The sequence below is a fragment of the Sebastes fasciatus genome, chromosome 22 (genome assembly GCF_043250625.1).
Source record: "Sebastes fasciatus isolate fSebFas1 chromosome 22, fSebFas1.pri, whole genome shotgun sequence".
Lineage (NCBI taxonomy): Eukaryota > Metazoa > Chordata > Actinopteri > Perciformes > Sebastidae > Sebastes > Sebastes fasciatus.
The window spans coordinates 5359449-5379710 of NC_133816.1; the positions used below are offsets into that span (position 1 = coordinate 5359449).

Genomic DNA, 20262 nt, shown 5'->3' on the forward strand with positions numbered 1-20262 from the left:
TGGTTGGCTTACTTATTTGGCAGAGTTGCTGTTACATTAACCATAAATATCCCATACAACCTCCTCGTGGGGATTTTTCAGATTTTCCAGTTCTACAGGCACACAAGCAGAGGCCCAGGGAGTCAAATTTGTGGCCCTGTAGAAACCCAGGATGCTGTTTACCTAGCACATTCTTCCTTGTGAACTTGCCTTTAAATGCTTGTTTTGGCAGCGGACGCATAAAGTTCACTCCTGAGCAGAGAGCTGCAGGGATTTTGGAAGGTCTCTTTCTTTACTTCCCTGGAGTCAAGGGCTTTCTGTCAAACCTAAAGAGATGTAACCAAAGGAGTGAGACTTTGTTAATCAGTAATTTATAGACTATATATATATCTCCTGAACTGTGCTGTCACCTCCAGTGCACGGTGACCTGTGGTCAGGGTCTGCGCTACAGGGTGGTGTTATGCATCGATCACAGAGGACTCCATGCTGGAGGTTGTAACCCCACCACCAAACCCCACATCAAGGAGGAGTGCCTGGTGACTATTCCCTGTTATAAATCCATAGGTGGGTGAGATTGTTTGTTTGTTTTTTGTCATGATTTAACTACCAAACTTGTTCTTTTTTCTAAAATAAAAATTTCTCTTGTGATGTTCAACCTTTGATGATGATTTGCTGTAGATACGCTCCCAGTTGAGGCAAAGCCTGTGTGGCATAAGCAGGCCATAGAGCTGGAGGAGGAGATCAGTGTTACTGAGGAACCAACGTGAGTACTAGACACCAACATAATGCATGCATGCACACATACAATTATTTTAAAGGGATAGTTCAGGTGTTTTGAAGTGGGGCTGTATGAGGTACTTATCCATAGTTAGTGTATTACATACAGTAAATGACGGTCGGCACGCACCCAGTTTGGAGAAACAGACATGAGTTGCCGCACGGGAGCAAAGCAATGTACTGCTGTGGATGGGGCCGGCAGCAAAACGTATTTTAGCGACCTAAAAGAAAGGCCCACCTAAAAAAAAATCTAAATAGGTGTAAGTGTACACTATATTTTATACCACAAATAAGTTAGGAGGATGCAACCGCTAAAGCTGTAAATGACTCTCAAGCTTCATAACCCGGAAGAAATTATTACTGCAGGGGTAGAAGAAGAAGAAGAAGAAGCGAAAGTGAGACCCCAGATGCACAGTTTCAACAACAAATTTCACAACCCAGAATATGAACCAGTTTGCTGTTTTGCTTCACGGGAGGTGTGTATCGTCAGATCTAAGTAATTAATATGCTGTACGAGGTTATTTAAGGTTAAAGGCTAAGCTAAAGGTGAAAGAAGGAAAAACATCTTTTTGGAAACCAGCGCCCTGTTCGGTCACTGACTACCAGCATTACCTCAGCAAGCTTCAGATGTTCCAGATGTTCTTGTCCCACATATCAATTGGCTAATAGAGGCCGTCCTCTGAAGATGGACAATGTTTGGACTCTACCCAGTGTCTTGCATGACTTGTATTAGCGACCATGTTAGCCAGTTCAAAACATCTGTTACTGTGACTTATCTTTGGAGCGAGAGAGTGGGAGGGAGAGAGAGAGAGAGAGAAATGCCAAAACATATGATTTTGCTCTATTGCAAAAAAAAAAAACACATCTTCCATCCAAAAGCACATAAATATATGTGTATAATATGCAGTCATTCACATGCCAACAACAATATCTGCCTACCATATGGGGCCAGGTTACGGATGTGAGAGGAAATTCCTGTGTTAGACTTATTGCACCTCCACTGCCAGGCCTTATGCCTGCCCTGAGCCACCGCTGTGCAACGGCTTGAAAAATTAAACCCATATATGTTCCACAGCTTGGCCAAAAAGGCCTTTTTTCACCTTTCCCCCACCGTGAGTAAATAAAATATTTCCATTCATGCAAATTTAATTGATATGATTAACGTGGGGCTCTGGCGGATGTCACAAAAATGTGTTGTTTCCGTCCATGAATGAAATCACGCTTGTGTTTGAACCGACAGATGTGCTTTAACAACGCGTGAAGATAAACATTTCTGTGGGTTCGCTTGTTGACTTTGTTGCTTGTGATCCAAGATCTAACTGCCGGTGATTCATTTGTTTGTCCAAAACACAACGAGTCCTTGAGCACTCATAAAGTGCCAGCATTGAGGTAATTATGAGCTCTTTATTGAGGTATCTTATAAAATCAGCAGGGTGCTCTTGTGTTGTGGTCAGACTGCTTAACCAAGGAAGAATGCTGCACGTTGGTGCAGGCTGCCATGTTAGTAGGTACCTCTAGGAGATACATGTACACTGATAATGTATGCTGTAGGAAGCTACTTTGGTAGTTTTAGAAACCCAGAGAGTGCAATGATTTACTGGGACAATCGGACTGAAAGATGGTTGTCAATGTTGGCTTCATGGATTAGGGTTAAGAAACAATATTTCTACCAATTGTTTTCCCCATTTGGAAGGAAATGTATAAAAAAAATACCCATTTTTTACATTTAACACCCTACCAAAAAACTTGATGTAGTGGTGGAAATTACTTTGCCAATTCAAATGGTTTCATTCATTTCACTTCAAAGGATTTGTAGTTACCATAGACTGTATATAGGAAGTGGTCGTAGTCGCCATGACGTCACCCATTGGTTTGTGGACTGCCGTATTGAAGCCTCGAGTTCGACATTTTGGCTGTCGCCATCTTGGTTTTTGCAACCAGAAGTGACACGACAGGGTGGAGCTAAGTACAACCAAACGAGCTGCTATATTGTCTACTTGACTCTAAATGGGACCATAATTTACTAAATGAACATCATGCTGTATTGAAGAAGACTTGAAACTAGCGATTGAGACCATAAACTCATGTGTACAATGTTTACTGAGGTAATAACTCAAGTGAGAAGTAGGCTCATTTTCTCATAGACTTCTAAACAATAAGACTTCTTTTTGCAACCAGAGGAGTCGCCCCCTGCTGGCTGTTAGAAAGAATGCAAGTTTAAAGCACTTCAGCATTGGCTTCACTTCTCAGACCCGGAGGTTACTGACAATGTAGTTCATTCAGGGTTTTTTTCTAAACTAAGCAATTGCGTCACCATTCATAACACAGTGACATTCTGAGCTGTTCTGTCTGTCTGCATGTCAGTAGTAATTTATTATGCTGCTTGTTCGTACTCTGTTGTTAAAGTTCATTCAGTGCAAAACTAAACCTAAACAAGCACCGTTTATAAGCTGAGCAACCTCCTGTCTGCAACAGAGTCATCGCGTCATGATTGTCTCTGTGCTCCGATGCAAATACAGCCACTGCTGATTCCAGCCCTGAGGAGCACAGCTGCTGAATGCTGTAAACATCTGGGCTGCCTCCAACCACTTTGTAGTCATGATCAGGTGCATAGCTGTTTGTAATGAGAACACTGGAGTAAGGACTATCAAACACAGACCGTTGTGCTAAGGAGGTGCACCATGTGGTACAAATGCTGTTGGGTCATTATATCTGTATATTGCAAAATGAGACTATGAGCACTTAATGGACACAAGGGCGACCTGAAACAGCATCTATGATCTCCAAAATCGGATCTGAACATCATTGAATCATTATGGACATTCCGGAAAACAGAGCATCAAGTAGATTTCTCCTCCTTGATCCTTCAAAGAGCTACCCTTTTAATGTTGGCCAACCTGAAGATCAAGAGGGATTCAACCATCTCTCTGGCTCACACTTTCCAGTTTTTATTACTTCTTTTTACACTCCAAAGCTATGGAGGGGGTGACAGTTCAATTTCTGGGCTCTAACTCTCACCCAACCTTGACAGGCCTTCAGGCATTCATGAATGAACGCCAATGATCTACAAGTATTTCCTTCTCTGATCCGTTCTTTAGGATGAGGAAGGATGCGCATGAAAGCCGTTTATCCAAGTTCCTAATGCTTCACAGCTGTTCAATTCACCACAGCAGGACTGGATTTCATAAATACTCAGTAAATGACTCAGATCTGTAGGCTATACAGGGGGGGATGCACACAAAAAAAACTTTCTATCTAACTACTTTCAAGTCAGCACTGACTGGTGTGGAAACAGTCTTTTAACAAATCAAAAATGGAACTGCCTTTCCAAGCCTGTTTGCATAAGTATGTGACGTATGCTGACTAAATGAACAGCATATTGTGTGCATTTGTGCAATTAATCATCCCGTTTTCTCAAACCTGCTGCCTCTCCTCTCCAGCTTCATCCCTGGTCCCTGGCAGGCCTGCAGCAGGACATGCGGCGCCGGGACCCAGCGACGCACCGTCAAGTGCCAGGTCTTGCTGTCCTTCTCCCAAACCGTTGCTGATTTGCCCGATGATGAGTGCGAGGGGGTGAAACCTGCTACGAGTCAACCCTGCTACCGTACACCCTGCTCTGGTGTTTCGGGCCAAGGAAAAGAAAGCGAAAAGGAGGGGCAGGAAGAAGAGGAGGAGGAGGAGGAGGAGGAGGAGGAGGGGGAGACACCCGAAAGAGAAGAACTGCACGACTGGGAGTATGAGGGGTTTACGGAGTGCTCGGAGAGTTGTGGGGGAGGTATGGATCATAATTGACCTCTTTAAAGAAGAGCTGTTATGCTTTTGTGCTTTTTTTCCCTTTCCTTCAGTGTGTTATATAGTTTTTTTGTGCATGTAAAAGGTCTGCAAAGTTACAAAGCACAAAGTCCACGCCCAAGGGAGTTACTCTCACCCACTGAAACACTGAAGTCCCGCCTTTTCTTCCGTAACATGGTGATGTCACCAAGTAACACATTTGCATAATACCTGCCTAGCGGCTAGTTTGGCACGCCCTCAAACAAAGCTAGTTAGAGCGGAGCTGGAGCGGAGTCTGACGAGTTCGGTTTGGTTGACAAATCACAACTGAGTTGGCCAGCCGACAAATCCGAGCAGATTTGGCTTTTTGGGAGGGCGGGGCAGGAGCTCAAACATAGTGTTTCAGACAGACGGTGAAAAGAGGTGCTGCGGCACAGCCGGTTTGAGAAAAGTAAAGCGTTTTTTGAATATTAAAGCATGTAAACATGTTCTGGTAGACACCCAAAATACAAGTATGCACCTGAAAATAAACACAATAGGTCTTCTTTAATATGAGAGAGTAAAGAAATAGAACTAGAAAGGACAGGAATTTGACAGACCGACATTTCCATCCCCAGAGCCATGCTGCTAGAGTGGCTAAAAAGAAGAGAGCAGATTCAAAATTCCTGATGCAACCAGTGACATTGTTAACTAACTTTATTGTATAAATAGAGCAAATACATTATATTGCTTACAGTAGTTTGAATACACTGTAAATCCTGAAGGAAAGCATCTCTCCACCAGTGTCACTGAATTTGTTCATAGCAGGAACCAGTGACCTTATGTCAATGGATGACTAAAGCCATGCCAGTATGGGCTTTGAAGTAGAAGTAAGTTATATGATATTAGATGATAATGGATGGTTTAACCCTAAAGGTCATACGTCACCGACTCTCACAGCGGCAGCGAACGCCGCGCCAGACAGAGACAGCTTTCCTAAACATCCTGCCAACACTCGTCGAGGCCCACTTTAATCTCCCCACCTCCACATCCAGGCCTCTATGCCTGTGCCTGCGTGTTAATGTCTGCGCGAGTGACTTAATTTCTGCACATGGGCGTAGGCTTTTCGTCAACCTCTGTGTGTGTGTGTGTGCGCTCACCCAAACCCAACAAACTCCCATTCGGGGATGATTACAGAGCGGTATCATATGTCACATACACACCCCTGAGGGCTGCGCTCCTGTGGACCATCACACCACTGTGGCGTTTGAAGTGCCTGCTTCGCTGTTATTGTCCCCAACATTCGAAGCAGACTCTGAGATTCATGTTACATTGCTTTTAACGTGACCTGACATCACACCCTTAAAGTTTATCCGCAGTTCAGGCCAGAACTTAAGCAGGCGGCCGCACTGTTTTGATGTTCATTGTGCCCCATTAGGTACAAACACTGCTTGCTTTCATTGAGGGGCCTAATATCTGGGTTGCTTCACCGTGCTGTCTGCTTGTAATATTCTATCCTCCACACGTATGTGAGGGGGATAATAATATGTAAGAGATGCTTAACAAGAACAATATGTGTTTGCATTTTTGGCATTCTTTCTAAGAAGATATGGTTACAGAGAGTATATTAACATTTAAAGGGGACATATCATGCTCATTTTCAGGTTCATACTTGTAATTGGGGTTTCTACTTGGGCATGTTTACATTGCTTTAATGTACAAAAAACACCTTATTTTTCTCATACTGTCTGTCTGAATGTACCTGTATTCACCCTCTGTCTGAAACGTTCAATTTTAACACCTGTCTCTTTAAGAACCCCACCCGAAACAGTCTGCTCTGATGTGGTGCACCTTTGCAAAGGTAGTTCTCAAGCTGTGGGCGGCATATTCTAATGAGCCTGCATGTGACATAGGAAGGGGAACCAGATCTGATTGGCTTGTTGAATCACATGTTTTCTTATCTATGTAGCCCACAAAAAACTGACTGGGTTGTCTTATTTCACAGTTTGTGGGTCGGTTGGTAGGTACTCCAGATACTCAAATGTATGTGCACAAGCACTGAAAAAGTGAGTTTTTCATGATATGTCCCCTTTAAAAAGTTGAAAGCACTTATGATTGAACCCTGCACAGCTCATTGTTCTTTGGACATCCCTTGTGATCGCTCGGTGCTGTCTAATCCCAGGTGTGCAGGAGGCCGTGGTCATCTGCCTGAACAAGCAGACCAGAGAGGCAGCAGACCAGAGCCTGTGTGTGAGCTCCCGTCGGCCCCCACAACTCCTGCAGGACTGCAAAACTCAGCCCTGCCCGCCCAGGTAAGCCAAAAACATCAAACGTACCGTACGTCATTATCATTTAGACATTGTTTGAAATGGTTTGTGCACGAACATTAAAATAGACTTGATTGATGGATGTTGTAAAACTGAGGAGGAAATGGAAAAAAGGGGTTTGGCTGCATTCAAGACGAACATATTAATTAAAAACAGGACTGAAATCTGGCTCTGCTATTTATTAGTTTGCCAAGTCTGTAACCCAGTGAAAATATGCACTAAAGAGAGCTGGGACATTAATGTACCATTTCCCAGAGCCCTGATGCATCAACGGGTTCTACACCTGGAACTGCTTAACTTTCCGACTATCAAAAAACACACATCACACTAGTTGAATCAATTAATCTCTACTAATCACTGGATGTGTACAAAAGAGATTCAAATCCTTCTAATCCACTACATTATCCTCTCAGTTTAAACCACTCGGGCCAATTAAATCACTATTTAGGCCACTTGGGTCCAAGTGATACTGAAGCAGAATGACAGAGATGGATGGTTGTATCAGTGAGAGCAGGAAATGAAGCCAGGGGGACGACTTGTGGAACCGGTTCAGAATCAGACTATAAACAGGGACCAGGTGTCAGTGGTGGCGATATCTGCTAAGGCTGACATGTGAAACTGTACTTTTCTTGTGTTAGCACAGAAATGTAGGATGCCTCTGCTGCTGTAGTTGGCATTCCCTTTTCTCGACTGCAACAAAAAGCTTCCACTTGGCTTTTTCATACTACGAGGAGAATGACCTTCAGTGATCACACATCATAAAGTGACATATTTGCCACATTATCAGAGGGTTTAACAATGTGGTTTTGGAAAGCCCAATCTGGGGTCATTAAAATCAAAAGGATTTTTCCTCTTGGGAGCATGAATATAGTCACCAAACCTCAAAACACATTTTAGCCACCTAAAAGAAAGGCTCACCTAAAAAAAATCAATATCAGTTTAAGTGTACGCTATATTTAGAATATTTTCACCTCTTTACCTTGCCGACAGTCAGCTCTTTCCAACGGGTAATTGGAGCTGTTGTATTCATCTAGGCTCTTGCCAAAGCCACCAGACTCCATTGAAAAAAAACAGTAATTTTACCTTGCAGAACACGGGAGTTGGTGAAGTCACACAATAGTCCAAACAAACTAACCGATCGAGGCAGCGGTAGACTAGCAACTCCCGTGTTCTGCAAGGTAAACTTACTGTTGTTTTCAATGGAGTCTTGCTGCCTTGGTGAGAGCATAGATAACAGCTTAGGTTCCCTGTCGGAAACATAGACTGTGTAGCTGTCTCAAGGTAAGGTCAACTGGTGAAAATATTCTAAATATAGTGTATACTCAAAGTAATATTGATTTCTTTTAGTTGAGCCTTTCTTTTAGGTGGCTAAAATACGTTTTGCCATGAGGTTTGGTGACTATATTCATGCTCCCATGTGGAAAAATCCTTTTGATTTTAATGACCCCAGATTGGGCTTTCCAAAACCACATTGTTAAACCCTCTGATAATGTGGCAAATCTGTCACTGTATGATGTGTGATCATCATCCCCATCCACAGCAGTACATTCTTTTCCGTGCAGTAACTCCTGTCTGCTTCTCCAAACTGGGTGTGTGCCGACCGTCATCTACTGTAGGTAATACACTGACTATGGATGAGTACCTCATACAATCCCACTTCAAAACACCTGAACTATCCCTTTAAGAATGTACTAAACTAAAGTTTTAGTCCAAGTTTTGCAGCTCTTTAGTTTATCCAACTATCATCCAACAACAAGCACACCAAATTCATCAAAATGAAATACCTGAATGGTTAAGCAGCATAATGGCATGATGTTTAATAGAACTGAGCCGTGGCTAAACGGTGAGTGGATTTTGCGGTAGGCCACACGTTTAAAGTTAACACCGTGCGCGGTGTCGGTGTTCCACCACTCACACTCTTGTCAGAGAACTCAGAGGCTTGCAGCCTGCCCTCGCCTGTTTTTCCAGGCCTTGAGTCTTGTTTTTAGGCACAACAAACGCTGTATTGGACTTGTTTCCTTTGGCCCTTCGCTCCCTCCCTGAGGCCTCCTCACCCTCCCGTATTAAGCTACACTCTTTGGATACTGTTCCCTCTGAAGGGAAACAGCCATAGGATTTGGCTTTGAGTATAGTACCGGTCCAGAAACAAGCTTCATTCCCAATTCTCCTCAGTCCCTGGACCCTTGAGTAAATATGAAAAGTTTTGAAATATCACCTAATCTGTCAAGGAAGAAGTAAAATCGCTGCCATCTTGGTCAAAGCCAAACATTTAGATGCCTTTTTAAAGGCGTAGCGACGAGTTAGACACATGACACATCATTTTCAAGATCGGGATAAAAGCGCTCAGAAAACTTTGATGCTAGATTCATCACTCGGTAAAATATTGGTGCACGGAGATTTGGAAAATGCGAGTGAAGAAGTTATGCCATAGGGATTTCTCAAATATCAGTAAATTCAGTGGGAGATTTAACGTTTATTCGCCAGGATCTGGCCCCATGAATCACTCTTTTTTTCCGTTTTTGCACGTATTCACTTTCATGAATTTCACTTTCATGAATTTACACATTCATAAGACTGCAAGAGTGTCCTCTCACGGGATCAAGTAAAAACATCAAGCACTCTGACTGAACTCCTCCTGACTGCACTCCTTTTATAGGTTGGATAATGGGGCTACATATACACGTACACAAAAGACAAAGTATGGTGATTAATCAGGAACGGCAAAGGTTAAGAGTTGAAAAACCAGCACAAAATTATAATAATTATGATGCTTTAGTGTGTTATATAGTTTTTTGTGCATGTAAAAGGTCTGCAAAAGGTGTAAGGTGAAAAGAGGTGCTGCAGCACAGCCGGTATGAGAAAAGTAAAGCGTATTTTGAACATTAAAGCATGTAAACATGTTCTAGTAGAAACCCAAAATATAAGTATGCACCTAACAATGAGCATAATGGGTCCTCTTTAAATTCAAAACCAACCCGTGTGTAGTTAACATTCAAATACAGGTGAAATTCAAACTAGAAGTAGCCTGGTGTTCAGCTTCGTTGACTATGACATACAGTCATTTAATGACAAACATTGTATTCACAGGTGGGAAACGGCGGAATGGAGTTCATGCTCTGCTACCTGTGGGGTTGGTCTGATGACCCGCACTGTGGCATGCACCCACCGGCCGTCTAGGGACAGCAACCGCACTGAGGTTTTGAGGGATGAAGACTGTCAGAGCCCAAAGCCCAGCCCTGTCCAAGCCTGCAACCGCTTTGACTGCCCTCCTATGTGGGACACACGGGACTGGGGACAGGTAAAGGCTTTCACTTAGGAAGTTCAGCGCAATAAATGCCTTGCCCAGCACATATTGCTAATGCAACCCCTGGCACCTCTGTGTTTTTGTAGTGCTCCCAGAGCTGTGGTGGTGGATTCCAAAGGAGGCAGGTCCTGTGCAAACAGCGGTTGGCAGATGGCAGTATCCTGGAGCTGCCTGACACCTTTTGCCCGTCCAAGAGCCCTGCAAACCAGCAGATCTGTGCCAAGCAGGAGTGCCCTCCTCAATGGGTCACAACTGACTGGTCCCAGGTAGGCTTTCCTCAAGGCACCAACCTACCTTTTTAAAGGACGGGTCCATTATTTTGTGTTTTTTTGAAAGTTTTTATATCATTCTGTAGCTTCCCAGTGGTGTTCCTTATGTATTCAAAGCTGAACGTTAAAATTTGGGTCAAAGTATGTATGTTTTAGCATCAAAATGCTATTTTCCCAAGCCTGTCTAAAAACTTTTTCCCATGTGACCTGATGTAGTTTTCTGCATGACAACGCTGCTACACATAGAGTACATATACATAAAAAAAATACTATTTATTATATTATTTACAGTATTTTACCTTGCAGAACACAGGTGTATGCATACCACCCTACTTGAACTAATCTGAAATAACCCTTTCAGTTACTTCCAAACTTAGCACAGCTAACTTTGACTCAGCTAGTGCTAGCGTTCACATTATTCATAACCTTATTGATTAGCTTACTTTGGTAACCTACATCACTGCTTTTTGCCAACGAGCGGGCATTTCCATTTGAACAAAACAGAAAAGAAAGCAGATGGACCCGCCTTTTAAAGTGGTCACAATCAAAATGTAATGCCATGTATACAGTATAAAGGGCTCATTTTCATATCTTACAATATAATCTATTTGTCCAGTGTTCAGTGACTTGTGGAAATGGGATTCAGAGACTACAGGCAGTCTGCAGAAAACAAAGGGAAGATAGGGGACATTGGACCGTAGACCCTGCGAACTGTTCCCTGATGGCCCGGCCCACCAAAATCCGGCCGTGCTCCCTCAGGCTCTGTCAGAGTATGTTCAGCTCTATTTGTACTGCTTTGTTTTGTTAGTAAGCAAGAAAAAAATTCCTCATCTCAGTTGTGTCAACTTGAAAATTACAAATGAAGAGAAGTACAGATAGCACAGGCAATAATTATGCCATTCACCTGTTCTGTTAATTTCATAACAGACTCTGTCAAGCCTGATCCCACCATACTGGCCCAGAAGAAGGTGTATATCCAGTGGAGGAAGGGCAAAAAGTTACAGTTGGTAGTGGGAGGATATGCCTACCTGCTCCCCTGGACAACTATGGTCCTTCGCTGCCCGACCCGCCACTTCCGCAAGGGCCACGTCCGATGGTTGAAGGAAGGAAAGCCCTTGGTCGGCCTCCCGCACCTCTCCATAACAGCACCAGGATACGTGAAGATTCAGCAGCTTCGCACATCTGACGCCGGGATATACACATGCGTCGCAGGTCGGACACAAGAACATTTTGTCCTACAGATTATTGGCAGCAAGCAGAAGCTCTCTGTTCCCGAGTCATGGATCCTCGCAGGCGGACAACAAAAGCCAGACGTGGCCTCAACGGGGGAAAGATTTCAGGAGCTGCCCATCTCCCTCAACCACTATGACAGCATTGTTGAGCATTTGCTTGAGCTCAAAGGCTCTCTCCAAGATGAGAAAGACACCGCTGATAAGACACACTCCAGTGAAAAGAACAGGTCGACCCTGGAGGACGAGAGGGCGAGCTCAGAACTTTCAAGCCTGCTCGTACTCACCGCCGATACCCACAGGCTAGATGAGATCATGCACGGCCTCTCCGAAGGCCTCGGAGGACCGTGGGGGGAACAACTCATCGCACAGTTGCTCAGTGAGCTCACCATGACACAAGGTGAAACCAATGAGTCTACTCTTCATCCCACGGAAAATGCGGAATCCTCCACGCAAGGGCCCCTCCTTTATAAGCCGAACATCAAAGCCCACGCGTCCAGGCCAAGAAGCCCGGTGATAATCCAACGGCCCAGGAAGGTCGGAGTGGCGCCGTCGTCTGAAATGATAGTTCACGTGGGCGTGCCGGTTTTGCTGCAGAAACCCATTGCTAGTTTGGAGCTGAGGTGTGAGACACTGGGAAACCCTGAACCAACCCTGACGTGGACAAAGAATGGAAAAGAGTTGCTCTACAACAGCAGGTATGAACTACCCTTTAATGTGTGAAAGGTATAAAAAAAACAACTGCAGATTTTGTTGAATAGAAGTAGTTGATTGAGTGGTTGCGTTGTCTTTGTGTTGGCAGAGTAGGCCTGTTGTCCACCGGCTCACTGAGGATCCAGCCTCCAAGCAGGGCGGATGAGGGTCTGTACACCTGCACTGCCAGGAACCGCCTTGGAACTACATCTCTTTCGTCTTGGCTGCAGATTACAGGTAAGATCCACAAAGACAGAATCTTGCTCCAAGCGTTTTTGAATCAACTGTAATTCTTGCTAGATAATGGTTAGTTTAACCTCTGGAATAAGTCACTCTATGTGAATAATGATTGTCCAAACATTCAGACCTGCATTAATATAGCATCGTTAACAGAGAATAGAGGAGTAATGTCTACCTGAGCAGAGAATGAAGTCTCCTTCTGCGTGTGTTGTAATCTGTGTTTCTCCATGCTTTGTTGACATAACCGGGCTAGCTGTGCGTGCCTTTTAGTGCATGATACTGCATGTGAACGTGCCCCACTGGCTAGCTCACGGCCGCCACTCTGTATTGCACTCATATGGCGGTTACAGCTGATAACACCCTCCTAACCGACAGCACCGTCACGGAAGCCCTCCAGTTCCCCCACCACATCCCCCCCAGGTTAACATTGTTAGCTCTGTCAGCACTGTTGCCATAGTTTTCACTGTTAGCACCGTTAGCTACAAGCCGCAGGCTCAGCCGTGCAGAGGCAATCTTGCATTTAGCATCTTGCATTTAGCATCTTTAGGTTGTAGTCAAGCTACAGTGGAAACCCTTTATAGTGATCACGGTTACAATAATCAACAGCTTGGGACAGAATCATTTCTATACAAATGCTGTTTGAATAATTTCGCTTATAGTGATCAAGTAGTCCGCTTACAGTGTTCATTTTGGGTCTTTTCATACATGAAAACATACGGAAAAACATTTTAAAACTATGTTAGACTAACGTTAATTTAATTTTAGTTTTAGTTTTTTACTTTACTCCCGTGATACTTTGCCTCGCGGGCCGTCTGCTCTCCGACTGGAAACCTGAGGCTGATGCCGTGCACATTGATATCATAACGGGAAAAGGAGAGTCTTCTCTGAATGAAAAACAAATGATTATGGGGGAAAGTGGATTGATTATGCCTGGTCATGTAATGCCCCCCAAGTGAAACTTTTTCCAATCCTCAACCGGCTCTGCGGCACACATGCCGTGTCCCTCCATGCCGCTACCGAGTGAGCGAGCGAGGAGCCCCGGCAAAGGGGCGCCGTTCATCTGCATGCACGCTCGTGCTGCAGAGCCGGCCAAAGACGGCAATGTCTCACCCTTGGTGAGGGAAAAGGCAGAAGAAGCGAGCCAGTAAATAGCAAAGTTGGCCCGTAGATGATAATCTGCGTGGGAAATGATGCACAGCAACAAAGATTCAATTATAATAATCATCCACTTATAGTGATCAATTTGACCCGGACAGACATAATCACTATAAAACAGTGGAAGAGAAATTAGATACCGCTCTCATATCCGTAGAGTAAAAAGTTAGAGCTGTTCAACAATAGAGTCGGTATTAACCTAATGTCAGGTTGAGTTTGTCCTAATACACTTTAATGTAGTCCAGTTTACAGTAATATGTGTTGTTCTTTTGTGGTGGAGGCTTAGAGATTCTGGGAAATGTTCTTTTCAACTGGAAACACACACACAGGCATAACAGATATACAGTAAGCTTCTACACACCCTGGTGGCTCGTCTGGCTGAGTCAGTGATGGGGAATGTCCGGATCGTGCCACAGCTCGGGTCATCTCCGAGCGGCGCTGTCATTCCTCTCCTCGGAGCATGATCAGTCGCGACCTCGCTGCATTTTCTCATCAAAGCACCGCCACTGCCGGGTTTCCTGATGCTCCGCCACTTTTCCTCCCCATACGACAACAATTAGAGATTCCAGGCAGTGTTTCAAAGAAGATTTAGTGGGTGCACCCAATTCCCCTAATCTAAATGGAGGATAAAGGGGATTAAACGTGCTGAAAAATGTCCAAACTGGATTTTTTAAAAAATATTTTTAATTCAAACCCAGTTTAAGGTTGTGTCTAATGGATGCACTTCAGGAATCTTAACAATGCAATCCCAAGAACTGTTAATGCCTTTACAAGGAAATTGAAAATATAATTCTTTCCCAGGTTTTTGGAAAGTGCACTCTCATTTCTGAACTAGAAAAGTGCACAGAGTAGAGTCCAGATCTCCCTCTCCCCTCCCAAACAAAGAAGAGTTCAATCTTACTCAATTGTTCCTCCCGGCTTCTTTATAGCCAACATGGCAGCGAAGATAACAAAAAACAGGGATCTGTTTATCTCGTATCGGGACTAACTTTGGTGGATCATAACATATTGGTTATGGAATTTATCTGCAGATGCTACAGTTAAAAATGAGACCAAACTCTCCTATGGATGTCAGCAAAAACAGAGTAGGTAAGGCTTGTTTTTAGGCTAGCCGATCGCCGGAAATGCCTTTTGCTACTGAAGCAGTTGTTGATCACTTGCGGCTGCTACCGGCTGGTTAAGAAGAGGGAGGAGACGGCAGTCAATGACGGTATAAACAGTCAATAAAATGTGTTTTTCAAAAAGTGTGAATCACTACAACAAATATTCGGCTGATGGGTCCAGTAGTATGAAAGATCAGCCGTGGACAGACAGACACACACACTCACTCACGATGAGCCCATAATCTCCCCACAGTCTTACACCTGACGGAGATAACAAGAGCAGGCCACTTCTTATGATACACGCCCGAGTATCATGACCCTCCTGGTAATGGGTTGTTACCTAGTGCACCTTTAACTCCCCTATAACTGACTACACATCAGACTATTGGTGTCTACCAGGCAATACAAAAGCGTCTTCAGCTCCAAACAATATATGGTGTGTACATGTTGAGTTGAGGTTTGTAAACCTCCTCATTGAGGACACTGAAATCAGAAATGTACAGTACAGATTTTTGCAGTATCCAAGACCACAAAAACATAGTGTGTTTTATTGTATTTTCAGCTGGCAGAGGAAGAAACTCAGAGAGGATTAACAGCAGCCAGTCAGCAGAGCTGTGCCATGGACAAGCCTGCCCCCTCAGGTACCTTGCTACTACTACAAGACCAGTTCCCACTGTCTCCTTTACTTGCTTGAATATTTGAGTACTTTTGTGCCCAAAAAAATACTTTATGATAAACATACACACTTTAAGTTATTGTCCACTTTCCCTCGGTGGTTTGGATTAGGTGGCGAGTGGATCCTTGGTCCCCATGCTCAGCCAATTGCGGAGGTGGGTCCCAGACCAGGAGTGTCCACTGCATGAAGGGTCCTGAGGGCAGATCAAGAGAGATGGAGAGCCAGCGCTGCCTTGGCACAGGGAGGAGACCCTCTGACACCAGGCTATGCAACCTGCTGCCCTGTACCAGATGGGCCACTACCACCTGGGGAGCAGTGAGTCTATTTATAATGACCACAATCACACCTCAACACGTCTGCATGGACTGTGTCAAGGCTGTTTATACGTGCAAAACACAATTTACCTCAGAAACTGTGTGCCAGTTCTCAGAAAAGTTAATTTGAGGAAGTTTCTCAACAGCAGAGTAACTGGCATGTTTTGTGTTTATTTGTTTTCCAAATTATTTAAAGGGGAAGCACCCTGTTAATCCTTCCACATATTAGTTGTAATAGGGAACCAACCTTTTTCAGTGGTAACTCTTTTTCTATCTTTGTTTATTTGGGAATTTCCCATCATATTTGCAAAAAAGAATGAAATGAATCTCCTCTGTTAGTGTCATGGTCAATGTGTGGGTCCCAGTTTGGCCACACAGCAACGCCACGTTTACTGCCAAGACACAAACGCCACCAAAGTCCCCTACAGGATGTGCAGTGGACTCCAAAGGTAATTATGGATATCATAAAATGAATGTACTGCATAACAGTTGATATATGATGTTGATGTACAATAAATAATAATAAGTGATACCTTATTTTCCAGTGAAAAAGGCCACCCACCAGTGTATTTCCCACAACTAGACCCTTTTCTTTATCTATGTTTGTAGGCCCAGCTCTCTGAAGAATTGCTCCTCAGAGGCCTGTGCCCTTCAGTGGCGCTTCGGGCCGTGGACGCAGTGCACCGCCACCTGTGGACGCCACGGTTTCCAGTCGCGCCAGGTGACCTGCGCGCACCGGCGAAGCGGAAAGGCCACGCGCGAACATCACTGCATGTGGAAGCCTCGCCCTCCCAGCTGGCAGCGATGTAACATTTTGTCCTGTGGCAGAGGTGAGGAAAAGTAGCGCTGATGGCAAAATGGAGACAAGCGGTTACTTAATTATGATAACATCTTGATTTTAAAATGATCCTGAATTTCTTATATGTTGTATAGCATATTGAATATGGTATAACTCCATATGTTGATGGTTAAATTTCCTCTGAAAATACTGAAAATGTACAGCACAGTGCTGTCAGTCCCAGCTAATGTCATGATCCAGCCGATTAGACTGTTATCAAGTCATTAAATGGGGCGTTATCAGTGGTTATAAGGCTCATGTGGCTCAGTAGGGGCCTACTACACCCACTAGTAGGTTGTATCATCTATTCACATGGTTGCTCACCGAAAAAAGGAATAAAAAAAGACAACAGTGATCTCGATCGACCGTAGTAATTATATCAGGAGTAAAAGCAGAAGTGAGGCGCTGTGGTACAGACAGTGTGAAACTGCACATGGGTTAGAGGTCGGGGCCACAGAGCTTTCACCCAGGAGAACAACAGTAGTTGTCTTTGTGTTCACAAGTGTCAAATTTCACTTATGAAACATAGTTATTTTAAGCCAAAACACAACCTTTTCCCCGTTCGCATGTTCTCCCCGTGTTAGCGTGGGTTTTCTCCGGGTTCTCCGGTTTCCTCCCACAGTCCAGAGACATGCAGTTTAGGTTCATTGTTGACTTTAAATGTCCCGTAGGTGTGAATGTGAGTGTGATTGGTTGTCTGTCTCTATGTGTCAGCCCTGTGGTAGTCTGGCGACCTGTCCAGGGTGTACCCCGCCTTCGCCCAAAGTCAGCTGGAATCGGCTTCAGCCCCCCCGTGTATTGTTTTTAAGTTTTGCTTTTACTTTTACAACGTAGTAGGCCCCTATTGACCCACATCTATGATGCTCATATTGAGCGGTAACGCACATTTAATGGCCTGATAACAGTTGAATCAGGTGTATGATCACATTAATGGCCTATTTCTGAGGTCTTGCCCTAAATAAACTACTTAGATTGGAGCTAAAATGATATTATAAAATTATAAATATTATTGCCTGGATAATTTGTGCAAAAGCTCCATCATATTACATTCCCTTAATGGGCCCAGTCCATAATGCACATAGTTTCATATGCTGAGGTTTGGAAGCATCGGTTTCTGAAATTTCTGCTGGCACCCTAATAGAAAACAAGGGAAAGGAATTTTGCTTGTGGTACTCAAATAGTTACCTTTATCCAAGTTATCCACAAACATTCCCTATAAAAGTAGTTTATACTGGAGATATTATTTCTGGGAGGACTTGTTGATGTCTTGTTGTGGCATTTGTAGTAAACTATAACGTCTGTGTGCTCCAGCAGGAGAGTGTCGAGACAGCACGAGGTACTGCGAGAAGGTTCGACAGCTGGAGCTTTGTCCGCTGCCCCAGTTTAAGAACCGCTGCTGTCATTCCTGCCGAAACACCTGAGGCGGGGGGGGGACGCGAGACGAGGTTCCATGTTTGACCTGGACAGGTCGGGGAAGATGCTCAGACAGCCGACAGAGACTTGAAACCTCTACGTCCCATCCTCACACCCCACGACTGTCTTCAATGACCGGCCTTAGGTGGGGATTCCTGCGTGTGGAGGAATGTTTGGACGGTCATACCTACTGTAGAGTGGTTGTGATCTGCTTTCCTCAAAGATATCATGTGTGGGTTTGAATTTGATCGTTTTGAGAGGAGTGACGTGTCTGTTAATGAAGGCTTCAGTTTTACTTCTTTCTTTCTTTTTTTCTTTTTAAATCTGACGTTCATGAAGCTTTCCTAAATTACGCAAAAAGATACATTTCCGTTGTGAGTAATAGACCTTGTGGTGACTGCATGGCTCCGTAAAGGGGAACTCATAAAGAACAACCTCTGGTGTAGTTTCAGGGTTTCCCCTTAAAGAATGGAACGACGGTGCTGCACCACCACAAATATGTATTTTTATCATTGATTGACTTCGTACCCAGGGATTCTGGGTAGACCCCTAAGCTTTTGATAACCACTGGATAGTTGTGTGTTTGCCTTTATTGCTCCAAAACAGTGTTGATAAATAGTTTTGATGCTAAATGAGCTTTTATTCTAGAGGCATGGGTAAACTCGTTTGAACAGCATAATGCTGCATATAAATGGGAAAAGGCTAACATGGCTTAAGGCCTCATATTTGATAAATGATATACAGTACATTTGGTATCAGCCACATGGGAAATAGATCTGTGCTATCATTTTGGGTAAGTGTTGACCGTAGCGATTGGTCAAGTCATTTGAAGAGGGAAAGAATTAGAATTGCAGGCATTGTTACTGCATTTTTGGTAGAATAAAAAGTAGGACATGATAAAGATTTATCTTGCGTGGGTTGCACTATGGAGGTGTATGACTGAAGCAAGTCAATTTTTGGAAAAAAAAAAGACACTTATTTTGCACTCAACTCATCCAAGTCTTTGTTAAGAACATGGCTTGTGGAGTTTTTTTTTTTAGTTTGTAAAGTTACATTGTTTATATATTGTGTTTTTTGCGATATTGGTATTTCATGGAAAGATATTTGTTAAAATGTCCCTTTAACCACTTTGTGACGTTTAAATGTGAGGTGAAGATAGCTGTTCATCCTCTCCAACAAATGATATGTTTTTGCTTTAGTGTGAAATTTAAGGAAAACAACAGTTCCATTTAACACATGTAAATATGTGTTGCATTTGGATATTGGTTGAAACAGTAGGGAACTTTTTTAAAGATCATGATTAATGTACCGTACTTCTGCCAGATAGGCAGGGTTTGCACTTTTGACAGTTCCACAATGCTTCATCATCAAGTGCAACACATACCTTCACAGATAACTTGGCCTTTCTAGGTGTGATTATTTGGCTTTGTGAAAGGAAAACACGATTAACATTTTACTTATGCTCTTAAGTTATGTAGATATTTGTTTTTGTCCTTTTAACTATTTATTTCCGTGCGTGTTCTTGTGCATAGTTTTGTAAATAATTACAGGGGTGGGTTTTAAGTATTCATTTCCCTACAGTTTTTTGGGGGGGTATTTGATGTGCATGCAATGGGGACCCTCTGCTGGTGAACTGATGTGTTGCTTTCTGCTCATGCCTGGTTTATCATTAAATAAAACTAAATACATTCCTTTTATAATCTGTTTGTTGTGGATTTCTCTCTTTTTATGAAAATCTGACCGCATTGTCTAGTCAATGGGCTCAAATTTGTCAACGTATTAAAATGGTCAGTTTAAATGATTTTATTTAGTTATTTATTATTATTTTATTTGTATTATTATACAAGGTGTCCCAACCGTCCTGAGGTCTGTACTATGAAGCGAGTTCAACATACTCAGGGTATCTTCTGGTTATCTGGCTTCACTAACCCTAACAACCGAGATCCCGCTAAACGGTCCTACGAAGGTGGTTATCAACTCGGTAAATCAACCCAGGGTTTCTCAGTCTGGCTACGAGCGCGTTCACATGATGTTGCAGTTTATGACCAATCACAGACATGGACAAGTCCACAGATTTGCAGACAGACAGGCTGAGTGTCACATTTTACAAAGAGTAAACTATATTAGACAAATACGAAGAAATTAAACACATAATCCAGTCTAAAAGAAGAACAGCTGGCAAAAGAAAAAACTCC

At 43.5% G+C, this 20262-nt stretch overlaps 1 protein-coding gene across 4 annotated transcripts in view; it reads left to right on the forward strand.

Annotated features, from left to right (window-relative positions):
- The window catches only part of LOC141760564 (ADAMTS-like protein 1), a 106378-nt gene extending 86611 nt beyond the window's left edge, over positions 1–19767 (forward strand). For 2 of the 4 annotated variants that reach the window (XM_074623460.1, XM_074623462.1), the window contains 14 exons: positions 396–543; positions 658–742; positions 4197–4531; positions 6689–6818; positions 9921–10131; positions 10224–10403; positions 11023–11176; positions 11334–12333; positions 12438–12565; positions 15389–15467; positions 15613–15817; positions 16156–16265; positions 16426–16646; positions 17966–19767. In XM_074623460.1, the coding sequence (XP_074479561.1) occupies positions 396–543; positions 658–742; positions 4197–4531; positions 6689–6818; positions 9921–10131; positions 10224–10403; positions 11023–11176; positions 11334–12333; positions 12438–12565; positions 15389–15467; positions 15613–15817; positions 16156–16265; positions 16426–16646; positions 17966–18075 (3096 nt within the window). In that variant the 3' untranslated portion in view covers positions 18076–19767. Of the gene's footprint in view, positions 1–395; positions 544–657; positions 747–4196; positions 4532–6688; positions 6819–9920; positions 10132–10223; positions 10404–11022; positions 11177–11333; positions 12334–12437; positions 12566–15388; positions 15468–15612; positions 15818–16155; positions 16266–16425; positions 16647–17965 lie in introns of those variants that run through there. The other 2 variants (XM_074623461.1, XM_074623463.1) reach the window with 2 other exon arrangements.
- The last annotated feature ends 495 nt before the right edge of the window (positions 19768–20262 follow it).